The sequence below is a fragment of the Cricetulus griseus genome, chromosome 7 (assembly GCF_003668045.3).
Source record: "Cricetulus griseus strain 17A/GY chromosome 7, alternate assembly CriGri-PICRH-1.0, whole genome shotgun sequence".
In the NCBI taxonomy this organism is placed as follows: Eukaryota; Metazoa; Chordata; class Mammalia; order Rodentia; family Cricetidae; genus Cricetulus; species Cricetulus griseus.
Window position 1 is genome coordinate 2842097 of NC_048600.1, and position 22326 is coordinate 2864422.

The 22326-nt window shown below is 38.0% G+C and overlaps 1 protein-coding gene across 3 annotated transcripts in view; it reads left to right on the top strand.

Annotated features, from left to right (window-relative positions):
- Positions 1 to 20790, top strand: part of Mtf2 (metal response element binding transcription factor 2) — a 35014-nt gene extending 14224 nt beyond the window's left edge. For 2 of the 3 annotated variants that reach the window (XM_027425946.2, XM_027425947.2), the window contains 12 exons: positions 1599 to 1694; positions 1923 to 2023; positions 2390 to 2538; positions 4353 to 4448; positions 5344 to 5412; positions 6369 to 6492; positions 10965 to 11032; positions 12797 to 12967; positions 16470 to 16575; positions 16731 to 16783; positions 16893 to 16997; positions 18426 to 19991. In XM_027425946.2, coding sequence (XP_027281747.1) covers positions 1619 to 1694; positions 1923 to 2023; positions 2390 to 2538; positions 4353 to 4448; positions 5344 to 5412; positions 6369 to 6492; positions 10965 to 11032; positions 12797 to 12967; positions 16470 to 16575; positions 16731 to 16783; positions 16893 to 16997; positions 18426 to 18783 — 1476 coding nt within the window. In that variant the 5' untranslated portion in view covers positions 1599 to 1618 and the 3' untranslated portion in view covers positions 18784 to 19991. Of the gene's footprint in view, positions 1 to 1598; positions 1695 to 1922; positions 2024 to 2389; positions 2539 to 4352; positions 4449 to 5343; positions 5413 to 6368; positions 6493 to 10964; positions 11033 to 12796; positions 12968 to 16469; positions 16576 to 16730; positions 16784 to 16892; positions 16998 to 18425 lie in introns of all 3 variants that reach the window. The other variant, XM_027425945.2, reaches the window with a different exon arrangement.
- Positions 20791 to 22326: the final 1536 nt, after the last annotated feature.

Here is a 22326-nt window from a genome sequence, read left to right on the forward strand (position 1 = left end):
ATGCTTTCATAGAAGAAATATCACTGTGTACTGGTGAGAAGAAATATTGCATGGTAGAGAGAACATGGCTTCTGGAACATCCAAATTTGAAGTCTAGCATTAATACTTTGTAACTGAGGGCACTTGGGTCAGTTCCTCTATTTGCTTGAGGACTCGTCTATGAATAGTTTATTAACATAGCAGTAATAGCTGCTGTGACTCAGATCTGCAATCCTAGCCACTGGGAGGGAGGCTGAGGCTGAAATAGTGTGACAAGAGTTCAAGACAAACCGGGTTACACAGTCAGTTCAGGCCAGACTGGGGTACACAGTAGTACCTGGTTTCAAGAAAACCACCAAAGTTGTAAATTTTTTTTTTCCTCCTGGTTTTTGAGACATAGTTTCTCTGTGTAGCTTTGGCTGTCCAGGAACTAGCTCTATGGACCAGGCTGACCTTGAACTCAACAGAGATCTATCTGCCTTGGTCTTTTGAATGCTGGGATTAAAGGTGGAGGGAGGGGTGTGTGTGTGTGTGTGTGTGTGTGTGTGTGTGTTGTGTGTGTGTGTGTGTGTGTGTCTGTCTGTCTGTCTGTCTGTCTGTCTGTCTGTCTGTCCCGTGCGCCACAACAACTGGCCTTGAAGTGTCCTGCTCAACCTCCAGTCAGTTTTTCTGTATAGCTCTGGCTGTCTTGGAACTGTAAGATTTAAGGCATGTTTCCCCACTGCCCAGAGTTTAGTTTTGTTTTTTTTTTTTTTTTGAGACAGGGTTTCTCTATATCCTTGGCTGTCCTAGAACTCTGCAGACTAGATTGGCCTGGAGCTCACAGAGATCCACCCACCTTTGCCTCCCTGAGTACTGGGATTAAAAGTGTGCACCACCACTCCCCAGCTGAGAATTTTTGTTTATTTTTTGGTTTTTCGAGACAGGGTTTCTCTGTGTAGCTTTGGAGCCTATCCTGGCACTTGTTTTGGAGACCAGGCTGGCCTCGAACTCACAGAGATTGGCCTGCCTCCCGAGTGCTGGGATTAAAGGCGTGTGCCACCAACGCCTGGCTCTGTTTTTGCTTTTTTAAGAACAAAAAAATATTAAGCTGGATGGTGGTAGTGTATGCCTTTTAATCCCAGCACTGAGGAGATAGAGGCAAGCAGATCTCTTGACTTTGAGGTCAGCCTGGTCTATAGAGCAAGTTCCGAGATAGAGAAACCATGTTTCCAAAAAAAAGTTAAACAGTATATTTAGATTTCAGCCATAAAATACTTGCTGTCCAGCCTCTTTCATAATTAGTGAATACAAAGAACTGTTCTTAAGTCCAGAAAGGGAGCACATAACTTCTGTGCCTATTCCCTATGGTCTCATGATACTAATGTATAAGATGAGTGAATAGGTGGACCTGAGTAGATGTGTATTCTGCAGAGGAATTGTAGTGTTAATAAATCTCTCCCAATGTCTTACTTTGGGTTTCATGGCTGTGAAGAGACACCATGACCACGGCAACTCTTATAAAAGAAAGCATTTCATTGGGACTGGCTACAGTTCTGAGGCTTATTGTCATGGTGGGAAGCCCGTATGGCTACACTGAGTCATAAAAGTTCTGTTTAACCTTGCTTTACCTATTTCAGGAGCCACTGGGAGTGGGGAAATGGTCTGTACAATATGTCAAGAAGAGTATTCAGAAGCTCCCAATGAAATGGTTATATGCGATAAGTGTGGTCAAGGTAAACATTCATTCTTCTTAGTTTTTATGTAAGTTTTATTACATATCAAATTAGTCCATTGAAGGCTAATAACTGAATACTTGTCTTGCTAATTTGAGACTTTATCGTAATATCTATTTATTATTTATAATGTAGGGAACAACAAAACTAAAAATGCCTTCTTGAGATTATGTTCTGCAGTATTTGTTAATAAAATAAAATCTGCTTTATGCTCTTTTTGATATCAAGGCTATCATCAATTGTGTCACACACCTCATATTGATTCGAGTGTGATTGATTCAGATGAAAAATGGCTCTGTCGACAGTGTGTTTTTGCAACAACAACAAAGGTATCTTTTAAAAGTGTTTTGGGCTAAAGCCCTAAATGGAATTTGTAAGGCATTATCATTAAACTGACTGTGCGTAGTGAAAATTTATTCTGAATGAAATTAGCAGCTGATGCTAGTTAGAAAGAATTGTTCTACTAATGATCCTTAAGTGGCTTGCAGTTATTTTTGTACTGATAGTGGTGTGGGGATTGGGACAATACATTGAAAGAAGAAAAATGTATTATTAATAACAGATCAGACAATATGATATCATAGAAATTGAGAATGGAAATCATTTCAGAAGTGTCAGACATTTTTAGATTATAGTATTATAAATTAGAAAAATTGGTTAAAAAACTTTTTAAATGTTTTCCCTATAATGTGTAGAGGGGTGGTGCGCTTAAGAAAGGACCGAATGCCAAAGCATTGCAAGTCATGAAGCAGACATTACCCTATAGTGTGGCGGACCTTGAGTGGGATGCAGGTCATAAAACCAACGTCCAGCAGTGTTACTGCTATTGTGGAGGCCCTGGAGAGTAAGTAAACACAGTTATCTCATGTTCTTTGAGATGATTCTTGGTAGCATACATTATCTTTATCTATCAAAAAAGCCTTTTAGGAATATTCTTTTTCTTTTTTGAGATTCGGTCTCACTGTATATACTTCCCATTGGCCTCAAATTCTTTAGGCCTTTTCAAGAGCACTAGGAAGGGTTCCAGGTGTTCACTACCATATTTGGTTTGTCTTATTACAGATTGTGGTTTGAGAATGATAGTGAGGCTTGGGGATTTAGCTCAGTGGTAATAAGGCCCTGGGTTCACTGCTTAGCTTGGGGTGGGAGGCGGTTGGGGGTGAGGTGGAGAATGACAGTGATTTGCAAATGTATGAAAGAATCAGTTAAAATAAAAACTACATCTCTGTGAGTTCAAGGCCAGCTTTGTCTACCGAGCTAGTTCTAGAACACCCAAGGCTACACAGAGAAACCCTGTCCTGAAAAACTAACAAACATATAAGGACTACAGAGATGGCTTGGTGATTAAGGGAATTTGCTGCTCTTGCATATGACCTGGGCTCATTCCTAGTACCTATGGGCAGCCCATAACTGCTTTGTAACCCTAGTTCTGGGGGAAATCTGGTTTTCTTTTCTGGCCTCTGAAAAGCACTGCATGCACCTGATGTGTATACAGAGAAGCAGGTACCCCAAATACACATAAATAAATAAAAAAAAAAAAAAAAAAAGCAGCTGTCTAAGAGCCGGGCCTGGTGGCTCATGTCTGTAGTTTTAATTATTTAGGAGGCTGAAGAAGGGTGATTGTTTCAGCATAGGACAGTAGTTCTCAATGCTGTGACCCTTTAATACAGGTTCTCATGGTGACCCCCAGCAATAAAATTATTGTTATTGCCATTTCATAACTAATTTTGGTACTGTTACGGATTATAATGTTAAGTATCTATTTTTTCCGATGGTCTTTGGCAGCCCCTGTGAAAGGGCTGCTTAATAACCCTAAGGGGCTGCAGCCCACAGTTGGAGAGCCCTTGGCCTAGACATTTGAAACTCACCTGTGCAGCAGTAAGAACCCAATTAAAAAAAAAAAAAAGTTTTAAACAGCTGGGTGTGGTTGTGATCATGAGTTCAAGGCCAACCTCAAAATGATACTCAAAAAAAAAAGAAAAGAAAAGAGGGCTGAGGGTGTAGCTCAGTTGTGAGAGTGTAAGGCTTTGAAGTCCTGCGTTTGATTCCCAGTGGAGTGGGGATACCTCCCAGTACTAGGAAAGTGGGAGGAAGCCAGGTTGAAGTCATCTTCAATTTTGAGACTAGCCTGGGATATGTGAGGCTCTTTTTCAAAAAAATAAAACCCAAAGAAAAACAACTGTCAAAATAAGAAATGCTATCTTGGTATTCTAGCTCATTGGTAGAGTGAATAACAACCGGATTAGACCTCATTGCAAAATGCAAAAATTCCTGAGTCTTGTGATTTGAGAGACATCAAAGGTATTATTGACTTGAATATTACTTATGCTTAGAGAGCATATAAATTCTCTTGTAGAAGAGGATGAAATAATTGATACTACAAATCTTTTTGGGGAAAAAATACTAACTATAACCAAAATGTAATGCTTTTTATCAGAGCTGTATTGATAGAATACAGTATTAGTTCTTTTCAAAAGAACTATTGTCTCATCAATAAGTAGTAATTTAGCCTAACAATGGTGTTGTACTCTTGTAATCTCAGCACTGGAGAGGTCAAGGGGACCTTGTGACATTGTGAGTTGGAGGCTAGTCTTGAACTAATAGTGGAATTTTGTTTAAAGTATTAAACTTTTTTTTTTTTTTTTTTTTTTTTGGTAGCTGGTATTTAAAGATGCTGCAGTGTTGCAAATGTAAACAGTGGTTTCATGAGGCTTGTGTGCAATGCCTTCAAAAGCCAATGCTGTTTGGAGACAGGTAAGAACAACATTTGAATTTTAATGATTGGTTTGTCATAGTTGCTTTGTAATTGTGGTTATTTTGCAGTTTCAGATTTCCAAAAATAATTTTGACAGTGGTATGTAAAAGGATCAAGTCAGAGGGAAAATTCTGAATAATAAATATGCCTTATATATACCTTATATATACTGTATGTACTTTGTATATACTATATATACTTTATATTACTTTCTATGCTTTTGAATATTCCAGAAAGCTTTTACGTATTTCTTGTTGATTACATTTGTTTCCATCATTCTACAGTTCTCTAAGCTATTATCGATATCTTCCTTCAAGAGTTATCCTGTGATTGAGAATTGGGAAACACTATAGGACCTTGTTAAAAACAATTTGTATATTGAGTTTAAAAACTCGTGAAAGCAGCTATCAGTGTACTTTATACATCAGGGTGTTAGAGTAGGGCAATCAGCTCTAGGAAGAAAAATTAAGACAGACAAGTAAAGCTGGTGTGCTGATCTCTGACTTGCATCTTGGTTTAAATTTTGGTGTATGTAAGAATTACTGTCTTTGACCTGGGTCTGCTTTTGGGTTTATTTTGCAGGTAGTTTTGAACATTGAGAGAGATAATGTCACAGAAGTAGCCATCACAGATTTTTGTCACGAAAAATCTATTAGTGTGAATACTGGTGAATCTGTTTCACCTTCGTAGTTCTCTAATGGTTAAAGAAACTGTCCCTTATCCCCAGATAAGAGTTTTAACCATTATTGTTGTTAGTGTCATAATTGAAGTTGCTTTTTGATTTGTGTGTCGGTCCTTACATCTGAAGCCTTATATCATTTGCTGAATTGTTAACTAGTTTATACTTACCTTTGAATATTTAGTATAAAACTTTTTTTTTTTTTCTTTTTTTAGGTTTTACACATTTATTTGCTCTGTCTGCAGTTCTGGACCAGAATACCTCAAACGTCTACCATTACAATGGTAAGCATGAACTTCTATTTTTTAAGAAGTGCCATATCATATATAACATTTTATATGAAAAGTAAATAAAATTTTGTTTTCCATGACCGGCTTTTATTTCTTTTAGTAATCCTCAAGGTGTATGCTGTCTTCACCAGGATAATCCGTATTATTGTTGTGTTAATAAGGTTGTTCATTATGAAACGGTGTAGTTGCTTTCAGTTGCCTTTTATACTTCAAGTTCTTTGGTTGTTAAGCTTTTTATGCCTTCAGAGTATCATAAAAGAAGCAGATAAAATAACAATTTCTGCTCTGATGTAGTAATTTTTTACAGTGTGTATGGGGAATTTTGGAGATCTAATAAATGTATATACTAAGATTTTACAGATTTTTATTGTGCTTTACATATTTAAGAACAGATAATGCCTTAACTCATGCAGATGACACAAGGCCCAGTAATGTATAGTCTGCTTTGTAGTGAAATACAATGATCTTAATTATCAGTCATTTTCTCCGATATCTTTTATATTACTTTTTTTGGGGGGAGGTGTTTTGAGACCAGGTTTCTCTGGGTAGTCCTAACTGTCCTGGAACTTGCTCTGTAGACCACACTAGCCTTAATTCAGAGATCTGCCTGCCTCTGCCTACGGAGTGCTGGGATTAAAGCTGTGCACCACCATTGCCTGGTGCCAGTTTTTTTTTTTTTTTTTTTTTTTTTTAATGCATTTAGGAAGTAATTTGGGTGCGTTTTAGTTTATAATTATTCCATATTAGTTAAGCAAGTGTTATCTAGTTTCTGCAAATGTAACAGTTTATTGTGTTGTGACTATGATTTAGGTTATTGACTGCCTTTCCACCTAAGTATGTCACTTTGGTTGTATTACACTAGTTGTATATACTGATTTTATTAGAAACTGATTTCTTAACAATAATCAAAAGCACTGTTTTCGTATATTTTGATTATTTTTGGATTTCAGGGTAGATATAGCTCACCTATGCCTTTACAACCTAAGTGTTATTCACAAGAAGAAATACTTTGACTCTGAACTTGAGCTTATGACATACATTAATGAAAACTGGGATAGATTGCACCCTGGAGAGGTAGGTGGTCTTAGAGCTTCTTGATGTCTGGTTTTTTTTTGTTTTTTGTTTTTTTTTTTTCTTCTTTTCTTTCTTTCTTTTTTTTTTTCTTCTTTTTTTTTTTTGTTAAAAATGAAGACACATGAACAAGTCAGACAAAAGTTTAAACTTTTTTTTTTTTTTTTGAGTTTTTTGAAATAAGTTTGGTAATGATACCACAGCTATCCCTCTTACTGATCTTCCTTGCCTTTGGGAAACATTCACATGGTGGAAATAAATTATTTAATTCTTCCATATTTTGAAGTCAGAATCATTGTAGTTAAAGATAGGACTGTTAGAAAAATTCTTTGTATTAGGTGTCTTATGTATGATTTCTCTTCCAGTTTTCTTATAGAATATTTTAGAGATGTAACAAGTATTCTTTTTTCTCTGTTACATATCTCTGATGTCTGAGAATGCTGGACCCAGTCAGTAGTAGCATCATCAGTTACAGAATGTCCTTTGCAGAGGGTTACCTATGAACTGGATGTGGTGTAACACACCTGTAATCCTAGCTGAGGGAGACTGAAGCTAGAGGATCACTACAAACTGAAGGCTGGTCTGCTACAAAGTGAGATCTGTCTCAAAAAGAAAAAACAAGGGGTTGTGCAGTTGTGGTGCACACATTAAATTCCAGCACCTCGGAGGCAGAGGCAGGTGGATCTCTCTAAGCTCGAGGCCAGCCTGATCTACAGAGGGAGTTCTGGGACAGCTAGGGCTATACAGAGAAACCCTGTCTTGAAAAACAAACAAAATAAAAATAATATAAAGTAGAAATTAAATTTATTGGTTTCCTTATTTTACCCTTTAGAATTACTGAAACACAGATTATTGGGCCAGTGAGATTACTTAGTGGATAAGGAACTTTCCATGAAATTCCAATGACCTGATCTGATCCCTGTATACCACATAAATGTGGAGGGAGAGAACCGATTCCACAAAATTATTTATGACGTCTACATGCACACCATGTACACACACGCAGACATAAGAAATAAAACATTTAAAATGTATTATTAACAATTCAGGTGAAATTTTTTTCTGTTATACCCGGGATTGTATGCATTGTAGTTATACATGTAGTTTTGTGAAATCCTGTCAGCTGATTGGAAATTTAGGAAGAATTTGTGTGTGTATAACTTTGATAGAGGTATTAAATACGGAACCAAAGATATGGTGGGGCCTTACAGTCTTATAGAGCACCAAGGACAGCATAGAGCACATTTTAGTTGGTATATCAGGCATATAAAATCAAACCTATTGCAAGACTGGCTCTCTCTGTGTAGTCTTATAGCTGTTCTGGAACTCAATTAGGTCGGCCAGGCTGGTCTCATGAGAGCTGAGATTAAAGGTGTTCGTCACCACCACCTGGCTAAATTTTTGATGTTTAAATAGCTCAATTTCTGTTCATTGTAGTCTTAAAACCTTAAACCACCAAGATTGACAGCAGGCAATACTTAGTGCTGCTTTACTTTTGAGTAGAGAGGAGGTGGAGGGAACTCAGTAGAGACTGTGGAACAAACATGGCTGGAGAGAATGGGGTGTAGTAGATGTGTTATATATTAATATTGTATTGGTGACAACAACATAAACTTGTTAGAAAGTGTCTTTTATTGAAGGGTTATATTTTAAATAGCATTTACATTTGTATAGAAATAATATAAACCTGCTGGGTAGTGGTGGCACAGGCTGTCCCAGCACTTGGAGGCAGAGGCACGAGGATCTCTGAATTTGAGACCAGCCTGGTCTACAGAGTTCCAGGACAGCCCAAAGCTACAGAGAAACCCTGTCTCGACCCCCACCCACCAAAAAAGCTCATCTGATACCATTTCAGATTTGGATAGTAACAGGAAACAGGGAGTAGATGGAATTAGCCAGGTGGTTTATTTGACATACTTACATGATGAGACTATTAGAAACTTGAACCTGATCTCAGTTATAAATGAAAGCTGCTTTCAGATATTTCCAGAACTGTCTTGTAAAATGGGACAGAAGACTCTCAGAGAGCTTTGGCCTGACTATAATGCTTATGAAATGGGGTTTAGTAAGTGATTTAGCTTTTACCATAGTAATACAAAGTAGATAGCTGGGTCTCGTGTGAAGATATCGTGGTCTTGATGAAAGGTTGAATTATATCTGGGGCTTACTTACTTTTTTGCAGACTTCAAAGTCTGCTTATTTCCATTCTTCCTTAAATAGAAAATTCTGTGTGTGAGGGTGTACTTCAGAGGGTCGAGCATGTGTTTTTTGTTTTTTTGGGGTTTTTTTGTTATTTTGAAACAAGGTCTCTATGTAGACCAAGCTGGTCTCCAATTCACTGACATCTGACAGCCTTTACCTGCTGATTGTTGGGATTGAATGTATGTACCACCAAACCCTGTGATCATGTGTTTTTGATATGTGAGGCCCTATGTTCAACCCTCAAAACTTTCCCCCAAACTGTTGTGGGTATATCAGATTGGGAGGACAGCCTGACAGTGGGTACCATGTAATTTACCTAGGACAATCAGCATTGACACCAAAAGTGTAGAAAGAATAAACATTTGAGTTCAAGATCTGGTGCTTTTTTTAGCCAGGAGAATTTCAGCAGCTCCTTTCACCTTGGTTTGACCTGTGGCTTGTGAGGTGCTCAGCACTTAGGATGTTCACACAGGATTTGTCTTGTGAATTTGGCTGGTATATTCACCCAAACATTCCTTATAGTACCACATTAATATAAAAGTTGAACAGAGCCGGGCGGTGGTGGCGCACGCCTTTGATCCCACCATGAGGGAGGCAGAGGCAGGCAGATCTCTGTGAGTTCGAGACCAGCCTGGTCTACAAGAGCTAGTTCCAGGACAGCCTCCAAAGCAACAGATAAACCCTGTCTCGGAAAACCAAAAAAAAAAAAAAAAAAAAAAAGTTAAACAGACATCTCACCCAGTGGGGAATAGTCAGGCAGGCAGAAAATGTTGTGCAGATTTCCACTGGGGAGCCTTCTCCAGTGAGGAAGCTTTGCCGGCTTGAACCACGTTCACTGTGAAGTCTTTCAGGTGTGGCAGATTGGGAGGATGGTGCTGTGGAGGTCCAGATGGTCCTTGAGAGCATCACCCAGCATCTATTGCTGACAGGTGGGCATGGGTGAGCACAACAACAGTGCAGGTAGTTGAGTGAGTCCTCTTGCCAAAGGGTATCAGTGCAGAGGCTTGAGAAGTTTCACCTCAAGAGCACTGTAGTTACGTAATCCTAGTGGCCAATTTTCAAAAGTGTCCTGTCTTCTGTCTCCCCGCTCCCCGAAGCTTTTCTCCGTGAAACAGTTCTGGCTGGACCAGGCTGGCCTTGAAATCAGATCACCTGCCTCTGCCTACCATGTGCTGGGATGTTTTTATTGTTCATTGGACTTTAGCTTTGTGCTTTCAGTGCTCATAACTTGGCTTGGTTCACTAACATATCAATGCCACCTTAAGGTTAGCTTGTTAGTATATCAAGGCATGTCTTGGGCTCGACTCCCTTTTGAATTGTCTTGTGGTTGGTTCATAATAAATCATAATAAATTAGGGGTGGGGTGGCTAGCTCCAATCTGAGCTGCCTAATGGCAGGCATTGCATTATTGAGAGTCACACAAAATGGTTTTCCTTGTGTTCCTAACAACTTTTATGTTAACTCATCTATAAAACAGTTGGAATAATGGCTTGTGAGTCTCTTCCAGCTCCAACATTCTTTTTGGCAGATTGAGTTCTCTTTTACTCCATGTGTCCTTGGGCTTGGGAACTTCAACTGGTAAAGAACATATTACTGTAAACTTGAAAGCCAACTATGGTATTTTAAATGTTTGTGGCTTTAATTTAAATTGGCGCTCTCTCTCTCTCTCTCTCTCTCTCCCTCTCTCTCTCTCTCTCTCTCTCTCTCTCTCGCTCTCTCTCTCTTACACACACTTTATTAGTAGGGACAACCTTTAAATTTTGAAGAGAGGTGCAAAGATGGGGGAGGTGTACTAAAACAAAAATATGTAGGTTTTTAAAAGTGATTTGTGAAGTTGGAAAAGTGCTGAACTATTTGGGACCAACTAAAATATACAGTTGTGAAAATAACCCAGTTTCACAATAATTTTGTTATTGTTGTAGAGTTTATTTAGAGATTATGTGTAACATTAGTGGTATTATTTCCCTAGGTCATAGAGTTATAAGAAATTGAATGTAATTACTAATTTATCAGTTTTGTAGTGTTTAAAATGTGCAGTTGCTTTACAAATACATTTTATTTCACTTTTCTCTTGTAACTTAGAAAGTAAGTCTTAAGAGGTTAAATGGCGCTTGGTAGGTCACATCGTGTCAGTGAGGACCCAGAATGGACTTTAGGTCTTCTAAATATAAGTTAGTACACTTTTCTTTGCATTCTAGAGCTCTGTCTAGTACCTGTGTATTATTAATTAATAAAAATTATAATACGTTAAATTGTTTCTTGATACTTCACAGCTGGCAGACACACCCAAATCTGAAAGATATGAGCATGTTTTGGAGGCATTAAATGATTACAAGACCATGTAAGTGGGTTTATCTTACATATCCCTATGAGGGAGATAGTGAGTGTGAAGAGTAAGGGCATTAAGAATTTTGGGGTTGGTGTATGGATAAAGCACATACCATTTTAACTGTTTTAAAGTCCTAGTCTCTTTTGGTCAAAGTAAAGCAGAGATTCTAGGAGGCTGGGAAGGAAAGAAAAACAAACTGAGAAGGGGTGGGTGGAAGGCATAGCAATAGCAATATTCTGCATCAGGAGGGCTTAGTGTGTTCTCCTGAAGAAGCATTTTCCGTAATAACTTACTAATGCAAATAGTGAAGATAAAGTGAAATCCTGTTAGCTGGTGGGAGTATGCAAAAAAAAAAATGGAGGGTCTCTTTAGGATCAGTTATTACTACAAGTCAGTCAATGAGGAGAACACTACAGTGTTGATATGAGTGATGGTTCACTGATAAGATTTTATGTTTTTGTGTAGACTACCCTCCCTCTTCCTTTAAAACCAGCATGTCTGCATTTCTTGAAAATATTTCCAGATTGCCAAAGGAATTCTTTTTTTTTTTTTTTTTTTAAGATTTTATTTATTATGTACACAACATTCTGCTTCCATGTATATCTGCACACCAGAAGAGGGCACCAGATCTCATAATGGATGGTTGTGAGCCACCATGTGGTTGCTGGGAATTGAACTCAGGACCTCTGGAAGAGCAGTCGGTGCTCTTAACCTCTGAGCCATCTCTCCAGCCCCCCAAAGGAATTCTTGTAAATGGTTGTATGCAACTCTCCAGACAGACTATTATATTGTATTATAAAGTTTTTGGTTTGCCAAGTTGCTGTTTTCAACTTGACAGTATTTTCTTTTTAGATAATGTTTCAGTTACTTGTAACTAGATCTTTAAATGAGCTTGAAAAATGTATAAGGTAATTAAGTAGTTAATTGTACTGACAAAATACTGTTTGAATAAATTCTTAATTCTACCTCCAAGTATGAGAAATAACGTGTTATGTTGTCGGTTGAAATGAGCACTGCACACTGTTAGAGGTACATGAAAACGGAAGAGCATTTCCAACAGCTGACACTCTGGTAGAGTTACAGTGTATGGAAATGCTTGCTTTCAAAATCTTAAAGACTAAAGGTAGGCCAGGGAGGAATGTGTTTTTCAGAGGCCTAGGTCTAAACTAATATTTTATGGGTCTAAATTGATTTCAACTCCATGCCTGGCTCCCTATATCCTCATTTTGTTTTTTGGGTCTTTAGAGATGGCCTGGTCAGATTTTGTGTACTATAAACACACTCTGAAATAGAATTTATTGGAACTAAATACTCCTTGCTTTATGAAGTATAATGTCAAGCACTGGGGAGGTTGAGGCAGGAAAATCATGAATTTAAGGCCAGTTCACCTTCATAATGGGACCCTGTCTCATAACAGTAGTAATCACAAAAACCTAAGTTCAAGTAATCCTCCCAGCTTGGCTGCCCTTGTACTGGGACTGTAGGTGTCTGTCGTCACACCTAATCCAGAAGCCATGTTTGGAAGAAAGTGAACATGGAAGTTTTATCTATTCTTGTCCTAACCCTTCCACCCACGATAGCCTGTGGCCTGTGGCCTGTCGATAAGAATCTGTAGCCTGCTGGGTAGATAAGAATCAAGGGAATTAAGGGGAAAATAATTTTTGTAGTATGGGTAGATTTTCATGTATAAGGACCTATATCTGAAAGTTGTAAGTCAGGGTCTTCCATGTATTTGTGCAATTTTTAAAATTTTAGTTAAGTCTTTTAAAAATTTAGGTTTATGTCTGGGAAAGAAATAAAGAAGAAGAAGCATTTGTTTGGGTTGCGAATTCGTGTTCCTCCTGTGCCACCAAATGTGGCTTTCAAAGCAGAGAAAGAACCTGAAGGAACATCCCATGAATTTAAAATTAAAGGCAGAAAGGCATCCAAACCTCTATCTGACTCAAGGTAAAAGTTGATCTGTGGTGTAATTTTTCTTTATTTGTAATTGAGTATGTGTGTTGTATGGTCCCATTAGAATATATGAAAGTGGCACAGTGAACTGAACTAATTTCCCAACTCCAAACCCGTCTATAATTTCCTTCTTACACAAGGTAAGAAAATGTGATGCTAGATGTTTATTTTAGGCCTTTGGCCTTCATGGAATAGACAGTGGATTTAAAGAAATAACTTAAAATATTTATATTTTCATTTTTCTGTTCATTGATTTTCTTTTTATTCATTCAGCACTTTCATTAGATGCCTCTCTCTCTCTCTCTCTCTCTCTCTCTCTCTCTCTCTCTCTCTCTCTCTCTCTCTCCAGGGTTTCTCTGTATTGCTTTGGAGCCTATCATGGCACTCGCTCTGGAGACCAGGCTGGCCTCAAACTCACAGAGATCCACCTGCCTCTGTCTCCTGAGTGCTGGGATTAAAGGCTGCGCCACCAACTGATTGGGTGGGTCTTGATCACATACACAGCAACTTTTCAATAGGGATCTCCTGTCCCCTCCAAACAATAGTAACCATTTAAATGATGCAAGAAGATTTAATTATATTTATAAAAATCATTTGGAAGATAGTTCAGAGGTTAGAATAGAAGTAGGAAAAGTTAAAACTTGGTTTTGTCTGGATGAGATGCTTTCTTTGTGGGTAGGGACAGTCAAGTGGCGTGGGGTAGGTTTGAGATCTCTTTTGGGAGAAGAATTGATTAGATTTGCTACTGAATTTATGAGAGAAAAGGAGGAAGCATAAGTTAACAAATTCCAAATTTCCAGCTTGGGCAACTCATGGATGAACATGAGGTGAGCTAGCTGGAACTTTCCTGTTTCTGTTGATTGAGATTTTTGATTTTTCGAGACAGGGTTTCTCTGTGACTTTGGAGCCTGTCCTGGAACTAGCTCTTGTAGACCAGGCTGGTCTTGAACTCAGAGTTTCGCCTCCCGTGTGGTGGGATCAAAGGCGTGCGCCACCACCACCCGGCTGAGTTGAGATTCTTATGTCACATATCTAAATAGTGTAAGTGACTATAGTTTAGGAGCACATAGATAGGTCAGGACAGATGGTACAAACTGATTTTTAAAGTTAGGAGAATGAATAAAATGATCCAGGGAACAAGTAGAGAAGAGAATGGGACTTCAAGTGGAAGTAAAGAACAAGAATATCATGACCAGCATAGTAGAAAGAAACCCAGAAGTATTTGATGTTAGGAAAATCAAAAGAAGCTAATTGTTTCATTAACATTGGACAAATTAAATGATATTGAGAGCTAGTAAAATGGGAGAGAGGAAAATGCTTACCGTTTACCTAATACTTTAATATTTTGTTATTACTGACCTTGACAAAAGTAGTTAGAGTAGTAAAGATTGGAATGAGTTGAATGAAGTAACTGTATCTGCATTTCCTGACTCATGTATAAAAATAGGTTTCTCCTGTATGTCAGGGATACTAACATTCAGAATAATGATGAAGATAATAATGAAGAGGGCGTAAAAGGGAATGAAAGGGAACTATCTTTCAGAATCCTGAATTAGACAGAAAACATATTATCAAAGCTGAGAAGTTTTACTGTAAAGCGAAGTAGACAAATGGACTAGCAGCTGAAGATGGGAGTGATAATAGAACATGATGGCCATTTTAGTAGTTAGGAAATAATTGGATGCGATTTTTTGTGTACCAAGAACGACCCAGTGGATAAGAAAAGATGAGTGTAGGAGAGAGTGAACTTAACCCCTCCTCCCTCTCTTCTAAGATTTATTTGGGCGTTGGTGGTGCACGCCTTTAATCCCAGCACTTGGGAGGCAGAGGCAGGTGGATCTCTGTGAGTTCCAGGCCTACTCTACAGAGTGAGTTCAGGACAGCCAGGGCTACATAGAGAAAGCCTGTCTCAATTTATTATGAACACATTGTTCTGCCTGCATGAATGTCTGCACAGCAGAAAACAGCACCAGATCTCATTATGGTGGTAGTGAGCCACCATGTAGTTGATGCGAATTGAACTCAGGACCTCTGGAAGAACAACCAGTACTCTTAACTAACTCCATCCCGAACCCTAACTAACATCTTTGAGAAATGAAAGGGAAGGGTTCTGTTGCTTCAGTCTGAGAATATAGCAGAGGAAATACTTTTCTGATAAAATGGCTTAAAAAAAAGTAAAAAACCTCAAAATATGGGTATAGATATGATTTTAGAAATTAGAGGCTAAAGTTATTGGCTGAGAGTATTTTCTCAAGGAAGTGTGAGGTATAAGGTTGCTTGAAAGGGCTATATGCAGAGGGAAATTTAAAGAGAAGATGTGTGGAATAGCTACACTGAAGAGTAAGAAAATGTATTTACAAAACATTGCCCATACTTTACAGCCATTTGAAGGTTTTAATAGCATACATAGTACTGTAAGGTTTTGATTTAAGAGGAAATGCTTATACTTACCATTATCCAATTTGATCTAATCCTTTACTATCAGTTGCCATTATAAATTAGAAAAAAAGACTCCCACATTGCTATGATGATGATAGTAGGATGCTTTGTCTGTGGCAGCTCTCAGATTATTTCATGCTTCTAAGAAGGGCTCAGCTTCCTTCCAAGGATGAGTGTATTACTTTAGTTCAGTGGTCCTCTTTACATGTTAGATTACCTTATAAAAATGTATATTCCATTCATCCTTAAGATTTTTGACTTCTAGGCTTACTTTTCTAAGTCCTATGTCATTTTTCTACTTCTTTCCTCTTTGAGTTTTTCCTGGTTTTATCTTCTTTCTAGTCTACTAGAGTAGTGTTGCTTTTCTATTTCTTTCATTGTATTTTCCTGATAACATCGTCATGACACTGCATTAGCTTTCGTTATTTGTGAATGTCTGTCATGAGCCCTTCAGGACATGGGAAGCATCTTTATATCTGTTTTATACCCTTTCTGTAGCAGCTGTTGTTCATGGAGTCTGTATTCTGCATGTTGCTGTTTGTTCTGTTTGTTCTTCTCTTGTGTTAGGGATACCCTTGGTCTTGCTTGGTACTTAGCTTTGCCTTTTGAGTTACCAGTGGCTCTGTCCCAGTATGGAAGATTCCTATTTCTTCTTTATGTTCTCCTACCTTGCGCTTAATCCTCTTTCTCATGGTGTCACTCAAGAGTTCCTATACATATACAAATGTGAGCTATTATGTACATGTATTTAAACAGAAACTATTGATAGATACTGAAATTGTAATTTAGGTATCTTCAGGATTAACTACATTTGTAGTCAGTTATAGTAAACTCTTGAAACCTTCCCCTCCAAGTTGTAAGAAAAAGCTAAAGTTTTAAATTTAGGTGATTTCCTTATTTTTAAAATCTTGAAGTGGTAAGCATATATTAGAGTTAGAGAACACTTTTTTCCTTAAAACTTTCAAAAATGTAATTAAAGTTATTTAATTAGCTATGTAAAGCCACTGTCATTCTTGCTTTATGCAACGATTAAATACAAACTGGCTTTCTGTTTCAGGGAAGTAAGCAATGGGATAGAAAAAAAAGGAAAGAAAAAATCTGTAGGTCGTCCTCCTGGCCCATATACAAGAAAAATGATTCAAAAAACTGCTGAGCCACCTTTGGTAAGTATATTTGTAAATGTTTTAGTAAACATCCATGTCATTTTTAAGTGAGTGTTTGATTCCAGTTACAGCAGGGTTTTTCTTTAAGTATGTTCTTTTCCATTCTTTTTTTAATTTTTATTTTTTTTTTTTATTTTTTTTTTGTAATTTTCCAGGGTAAGGAATCAGTGTCAGAGAATCCTGCGTTGGATTTACCTTGTTCTATAGGGTAAATAGTTAATTTTTTTCTCTCTTAGGAATTTTCTTTATGAGGGAATTAGTATTTTTATATTGTTATGTAATATAGTTGTTATACCATTTAAATTCTTTTGTCTCAGGAGAACTGAGGGAATTGCACATTCATCCAATACCTCAGATGTGGACCTCACGGGTGCTTCCAGTGCAAAAGAAACTACCTCATCTAGCATTTCCAGGCATTATGGGTAGGTGTTTTATGTTCTTATTCTGGCCCTTAAAATCCACCCACCCATCCATCTATCCGTTTATTTAGAGACAGGGTTTGTGATTCTTTCTGTAGACCAGGCTGGCCTTGAAACTCAAACATTGGAACTCCTTGCCTCTGCCTTGAGTGCTGGAATTAAAATTTTGTACCACCATTGCCTGGGGTAGGTTTTGTGTTTTGTTTTTTAATTAAATTAATTTTTTTTCTAAAAGCTTTGTGAGACAGTGATGTATTATTTGGGGGTGACTTGCAGCTGTGTCACTCTCTTCCTCCGCCTGACACCCCGACACCTCCCTCTGCCCCTTCTCTCTCCTCTTCTAAACCTTCTATGTGAGCCTTAAAAAAATAAAAAATAAAAAAAGGCAGCTGTGTCACTGAGAAGCCGTGAGTTGACAACTCATAAAAGCTCTGTCCCTGGAAGTCCCTGCATAACTTGTAGATAGTTCCAAAAAGAGTTCCTCCCCAGTGCATTCCCCCTGTTCTTATAACTGAAGGGGGAGTCTTGGAACTTTCTATGCTTTCTGAGTCTTATGAGTTTCCTAATTTGGTTTCCTTAGCTTACTAACCCTTTAAAAAAGTTTGCTTGTTATTTCAAAATAAAAATAGAGATGCCCCAGATGGTAGAGGCGCACCTTTAATACTTGAGCGCCTTTAATCCCAGCACTCAAGAGGCAGAGGCAGGCAGATCTGTGAGTTTGAGGCCGACCTGGTCTACAGGGTGAGTTCTAGTACAGACAAGGCTACACAGAGAAACCTGTGTTGATGTCCCCCTCCCCATCCAAATACAGACGTGCGAGTGTGTGTGCGCACGCACGTTCTCGAGATCTCGCAAAAAACCCCCCCCATTGATTTATTTTGGATGTGGGTATGCACAAGCATGTGTGCATAGAGGTCATGAAGTAGTCGATGCTCTCCTTTCATCTTATTGGTTCTCGGGGTTGAATTCAGGTTCTCAGGTGTCTTTATTCACTGAGCCATGCTTTGATTTGCAACCCAGTCCAACCAGATTTGTGTATAGAGATATGTGCTCTGGCCATTGTATATAGTAAGCTGTACACCTTTCTGTTGCCCCCAACCACCTTTTGTGTGTGTGGGGGGGGATGGGGAACGAGGACGGGGGCAGATTTCCATGTAGCTCTGGCTGTTTTGGAACTCACTATGTAAAGCAGGCTGGCCTCCCAGAGATTTGCCTGCCTCTGTCTCCACAGTTCTGGGACTGAAAGTGTATTGCCACACCTGGCTCCTGTTAAGAACTTTGGTGTTTGCATTATACAAGTGTACCTTGCTTTAGGATGGTTTTATATTTTAAACATTTGAATCAACACACACAGCCCTTTTCAGGTACAAAGATTCTAAACTCTGATTAAGAAAACATCTTAGAGACATGTTTTTTTTTTCCCCACCCTAGATTATCTGACTCTAGGAAAAGAACTCGCACAGGAAGATCTTGGCCTGCTGCAATACCACATTTGCGGAGAAGAAGAGGTCGCCTTCCAAGAAGAACACTCCAGACTCAGAACTCAGAAGTTGTAAAAGATGATGAAGGCAAAGAAGATTATCAGTTTGAAGAAATTAACACAGAAATCCTGAATAACTTAGCCGATCAGGAGCTGCAACTCAATCACCTGAAAAACTCTATCACTAGTTACTTTGGTGCTGCAGGTAGAATAGCATGTGGTGAGAAGTACCGAGTTTTGGCTCGTCGGGTGACCCTTGATGGAAAGGTGCAGTACCTCGTGGAATGGGAAGGAGCCACTGCATCCTGACCGCAGGACTGAACATAATGTTCACTGCACTCACATTCTGTGGTTCAAAGCCCTAAAAGAGTGTGGGCTTTACTATCTTTCTTAAAAAAACAAACAAGCAGAAAACTCAAAAAAATTCACAGAAGGAGATGATACTAGCCTTAACATGTACTTGTCAATGTTATGGATGTTGTCATAAAAAGATATCTTTTAAAAATCAGAGGAGAGACTTAATTTTTTAAATCTTAAGATTTGTAGAATGTTTCTAGGATAGGATATTAAACATGATTCAAACCCATGCATGGTGTTAGATACTTTTTCTAATTATTCCATTGAGTCCATTTTTGTGATTAGTGGTTACCAGAGCAAACAGATCATGTAGATAGCACAAGTATTTGGAGAAATATTGTGTGTTTTGTTACCAAAATGTTGGAAAAATTTATTTCGATACCCTTTAGATTTCATAAAGTGCAGTGTATATAATGTCTACTGAAAGACTGTAAAATATTGAAATTCCTTTCAAGCAAAATGTAAAAAATATATTGAGCCTGTAAATTGCTCTGTGACTAGACTTCATTGTCGTCTTAATATATTCTTTGCATGTACATGTATATACACATATGTGTATATATGTGTGTGTGATTATGTGACCTATGCAATACAAATTATGGGAATGGGCAGCTTTGGAGTATATATCCCATAATTCTTATTTCAGGAATAGTTGCAGTATTTACACAGCAGCATTTCTTCTCAGGCTTTTATTGGGTGCTGTTGCTTGCTATGTATGAAGAGAAATGTGTCAAACAGGTTTAGTGTGTACTGGAGAAGGGTGTGAACAACAGTGTTCATGGGCTTTTAGAATGCTTTTCAGTCCTTGTAACTCAGCTGTTCAGTACCTAAAACAAATTCAAGTGATACCTACATTTCCTATTAGAAGTGACATTTTCAATTTCTCGTGGCACATTATGATTGTAAATGTCTCAGTTTTAACAGTAAGTCTGTAGGAGCCCGGTGAAGACTCCTGAAATGTCTGTAGTAATTGTTAGTTATGTTTGAATAAGCGTAGTATGAACAAAGTATTTTATTGCACAGGGTTAACAAACAGTATGTTGCTAGCTGAAGCTAACTGCTGTTTTATTACAACATTACCTCTTGTTTTTATAAAATGTACCAAGATTTAAATTGATATTTTTATTTTACATGTTAAAAAAGTTCCTTTTATCACGTTAGAGTTGTCTTCTGTTTCTTTTTGTTTTGTTTTGTTTTGTTTTCTTTCTTAGCCAAAGAGTAAATGGAAAAATATTGTTTAGGTAGCTCTTTTATTTTTTAAACGATTGGTAGATTTTAGACTAAAAATTGGGGAAATTTCTGCCAAAATGAAAAGTCTGTGAAGTGTATTGATGACAGAACGGTAAAACTGTGGGTTAGTACTTATTTATTCCATTAATTGATTATTTGACTGTTTTTAAAGAAACATGTTTTATTTCTTTAGCATCTTCAAAAGATGTCACGTAATAGCCAAAAGAAGCAGAGAACTTCATTGTCCTGCATTTGGTTCCTGGTTGACCAGGTATAAATGAGCTTTACAAAGTGCAAATTACAAACTGTCGCTTCTGTTCACCTCCACCAAAACTTGATTTCCCCTAGCTATTAATTTAAAGTTGCCTTTCCTGCAGCTGCAATATTTTGAATAACACACAGAGATTGTATTGATTTTTGAATGTTTGTTTATATCTAGGGGTAATGGAAAATGTAATTCCCGTGTGACCTCCCTTACTCTAGCTGTATCATATTTCATTTACCCCAAACCTTTTACTTCTAACTGAACACCAGCAGTGTTTCTAGTAACCCTCTAAGATGCCCAGAAGACAATTATCAAGCTGAACCGTCTTTAGGCGTGATCATTGTGAATGTCTGTTTTCTTTTATCATGGTGGCTCACATGGCTCTGATGTTCAGTTTGTATTTTTGAAATTGCTTTACTTAGAATTAAAACAGACCAACATTAAATGTGTGTATTTTTTAAAGAGCTAATGAGTTTTTCTTCTGTATCTGCTTGAAAATACACACTGGTGCAGAAGTAAACTGCCTTTATTTATGTTGGAAGGGAAAGACTTTCTGAGTCTACTTTTATTGGCTTGAGCTTATCTCATTACCTTTTTCCCACAGAATAACATTAATACATACTGTGTATTCATCTTAAATGATATTTTTAAAAAAGTTATTTAGGCAGCTTGCATTAAGCTTTGTATCTGAAAGACAGTATGTCTCTGTCCTACCTGTTCCAAATATCATAGAATTTCAGATTTTTTTTGGGGGGGGGGGTTTGAGACAGGGTTTCTCTGTGGCTTTGGAGGCTGTCCTGGAACTAGCTCTTGTTGACCAGGCTGGTCTTGAACTTACAGAGATCTGTCTGCCTCTGCCTCCTGAGTGCTGGGATTAAAGGCGTGCGCCACCAACACCCAGCTAGAATTTCAGATTTTGAAACTGTTTCTTCTACATAGGTATTGGGGCACACGTAAAAAATTTCCCAGTGTTGCTAAAATGTTTTGTCCTTAAACTATAGGATGAAAAGTTGTAAAAATAATATACCTTCCTTTCTTTTTTAAGCATTTAAGAGAATAACAAAAGAGCAAGCAAGCTGTAAATCTTGGTGTCTGCTGGAATAGGCAGCCATGGAAGAGGACAAGCCACACCTTTTGAGTTAGGCTCCAGCGCGTTCAGCAAGCAGTCACAAGGCAGAAGTGGAGTTTTTAGAAAAAGCATCATGGAGGTGTGCCAAGTTTTGGAACAAGGTAGAAAACGAAGAGGCTAACTCAAGAAACTTGGTAAAGGTCCAGAAGAGACAGTAGTAGCCCTTATTTTAACCTCTCTCCTTTGTATTTTAAAACTTTTTTTTTTTTTTTTTTTTTTTTTTTTGGTTTTTTCGATACGGGGCTTCTCTATGTAGCTTTGGAGCCTGTCCTGGCACTTGCTCTGGAGACCAGGCTGGCCTTAAACTCACAGAGATCTGCCTGCCTCTGCCTCCTGAGTGCTGGGATTAAAGGCGTGTGCCACCAATGCCCGCCTGTAATTTAAAACATTTTTTAATGACCCTGTTACACATGACAAACCAGTTCTTACAAGAAGAACTATAAATTCTCAATGCTTGTCTCAAACTCCTGAGCTCAGGCAGTCTTCCTGTCCTCTGAAGAGCTAAGGTTACAAGTTTGTGTAATGCCAAGTCAGTCTGTAAATTCTCATATCTAGTGGAAGTCAGACCTTGCCAGGAGGAACGTTCCTGGAAGTGTGTGTGTGAGTTGAAGTTGTCCCATCTTCATTTTTTGTTGACAGGTTAATGTACAAGTGTTTGTATTTGGTTTCTGTCATGGATATATTTAAATTCCTGTATGTCAGTGTTGGGGATAAAATTGTCTTTTGGGTTACTTTTATTGTTTTTCTGGTAGGTAATATTAAATTTTGGTATGTTTGGGCTTAAAAAGTTACTAGAGTTTGAAAGAAGTTGCTTTATGACTAAGGGAGATACCCATGCACTAGTGTCAGGTACCCCTCCCCCCCCACACAC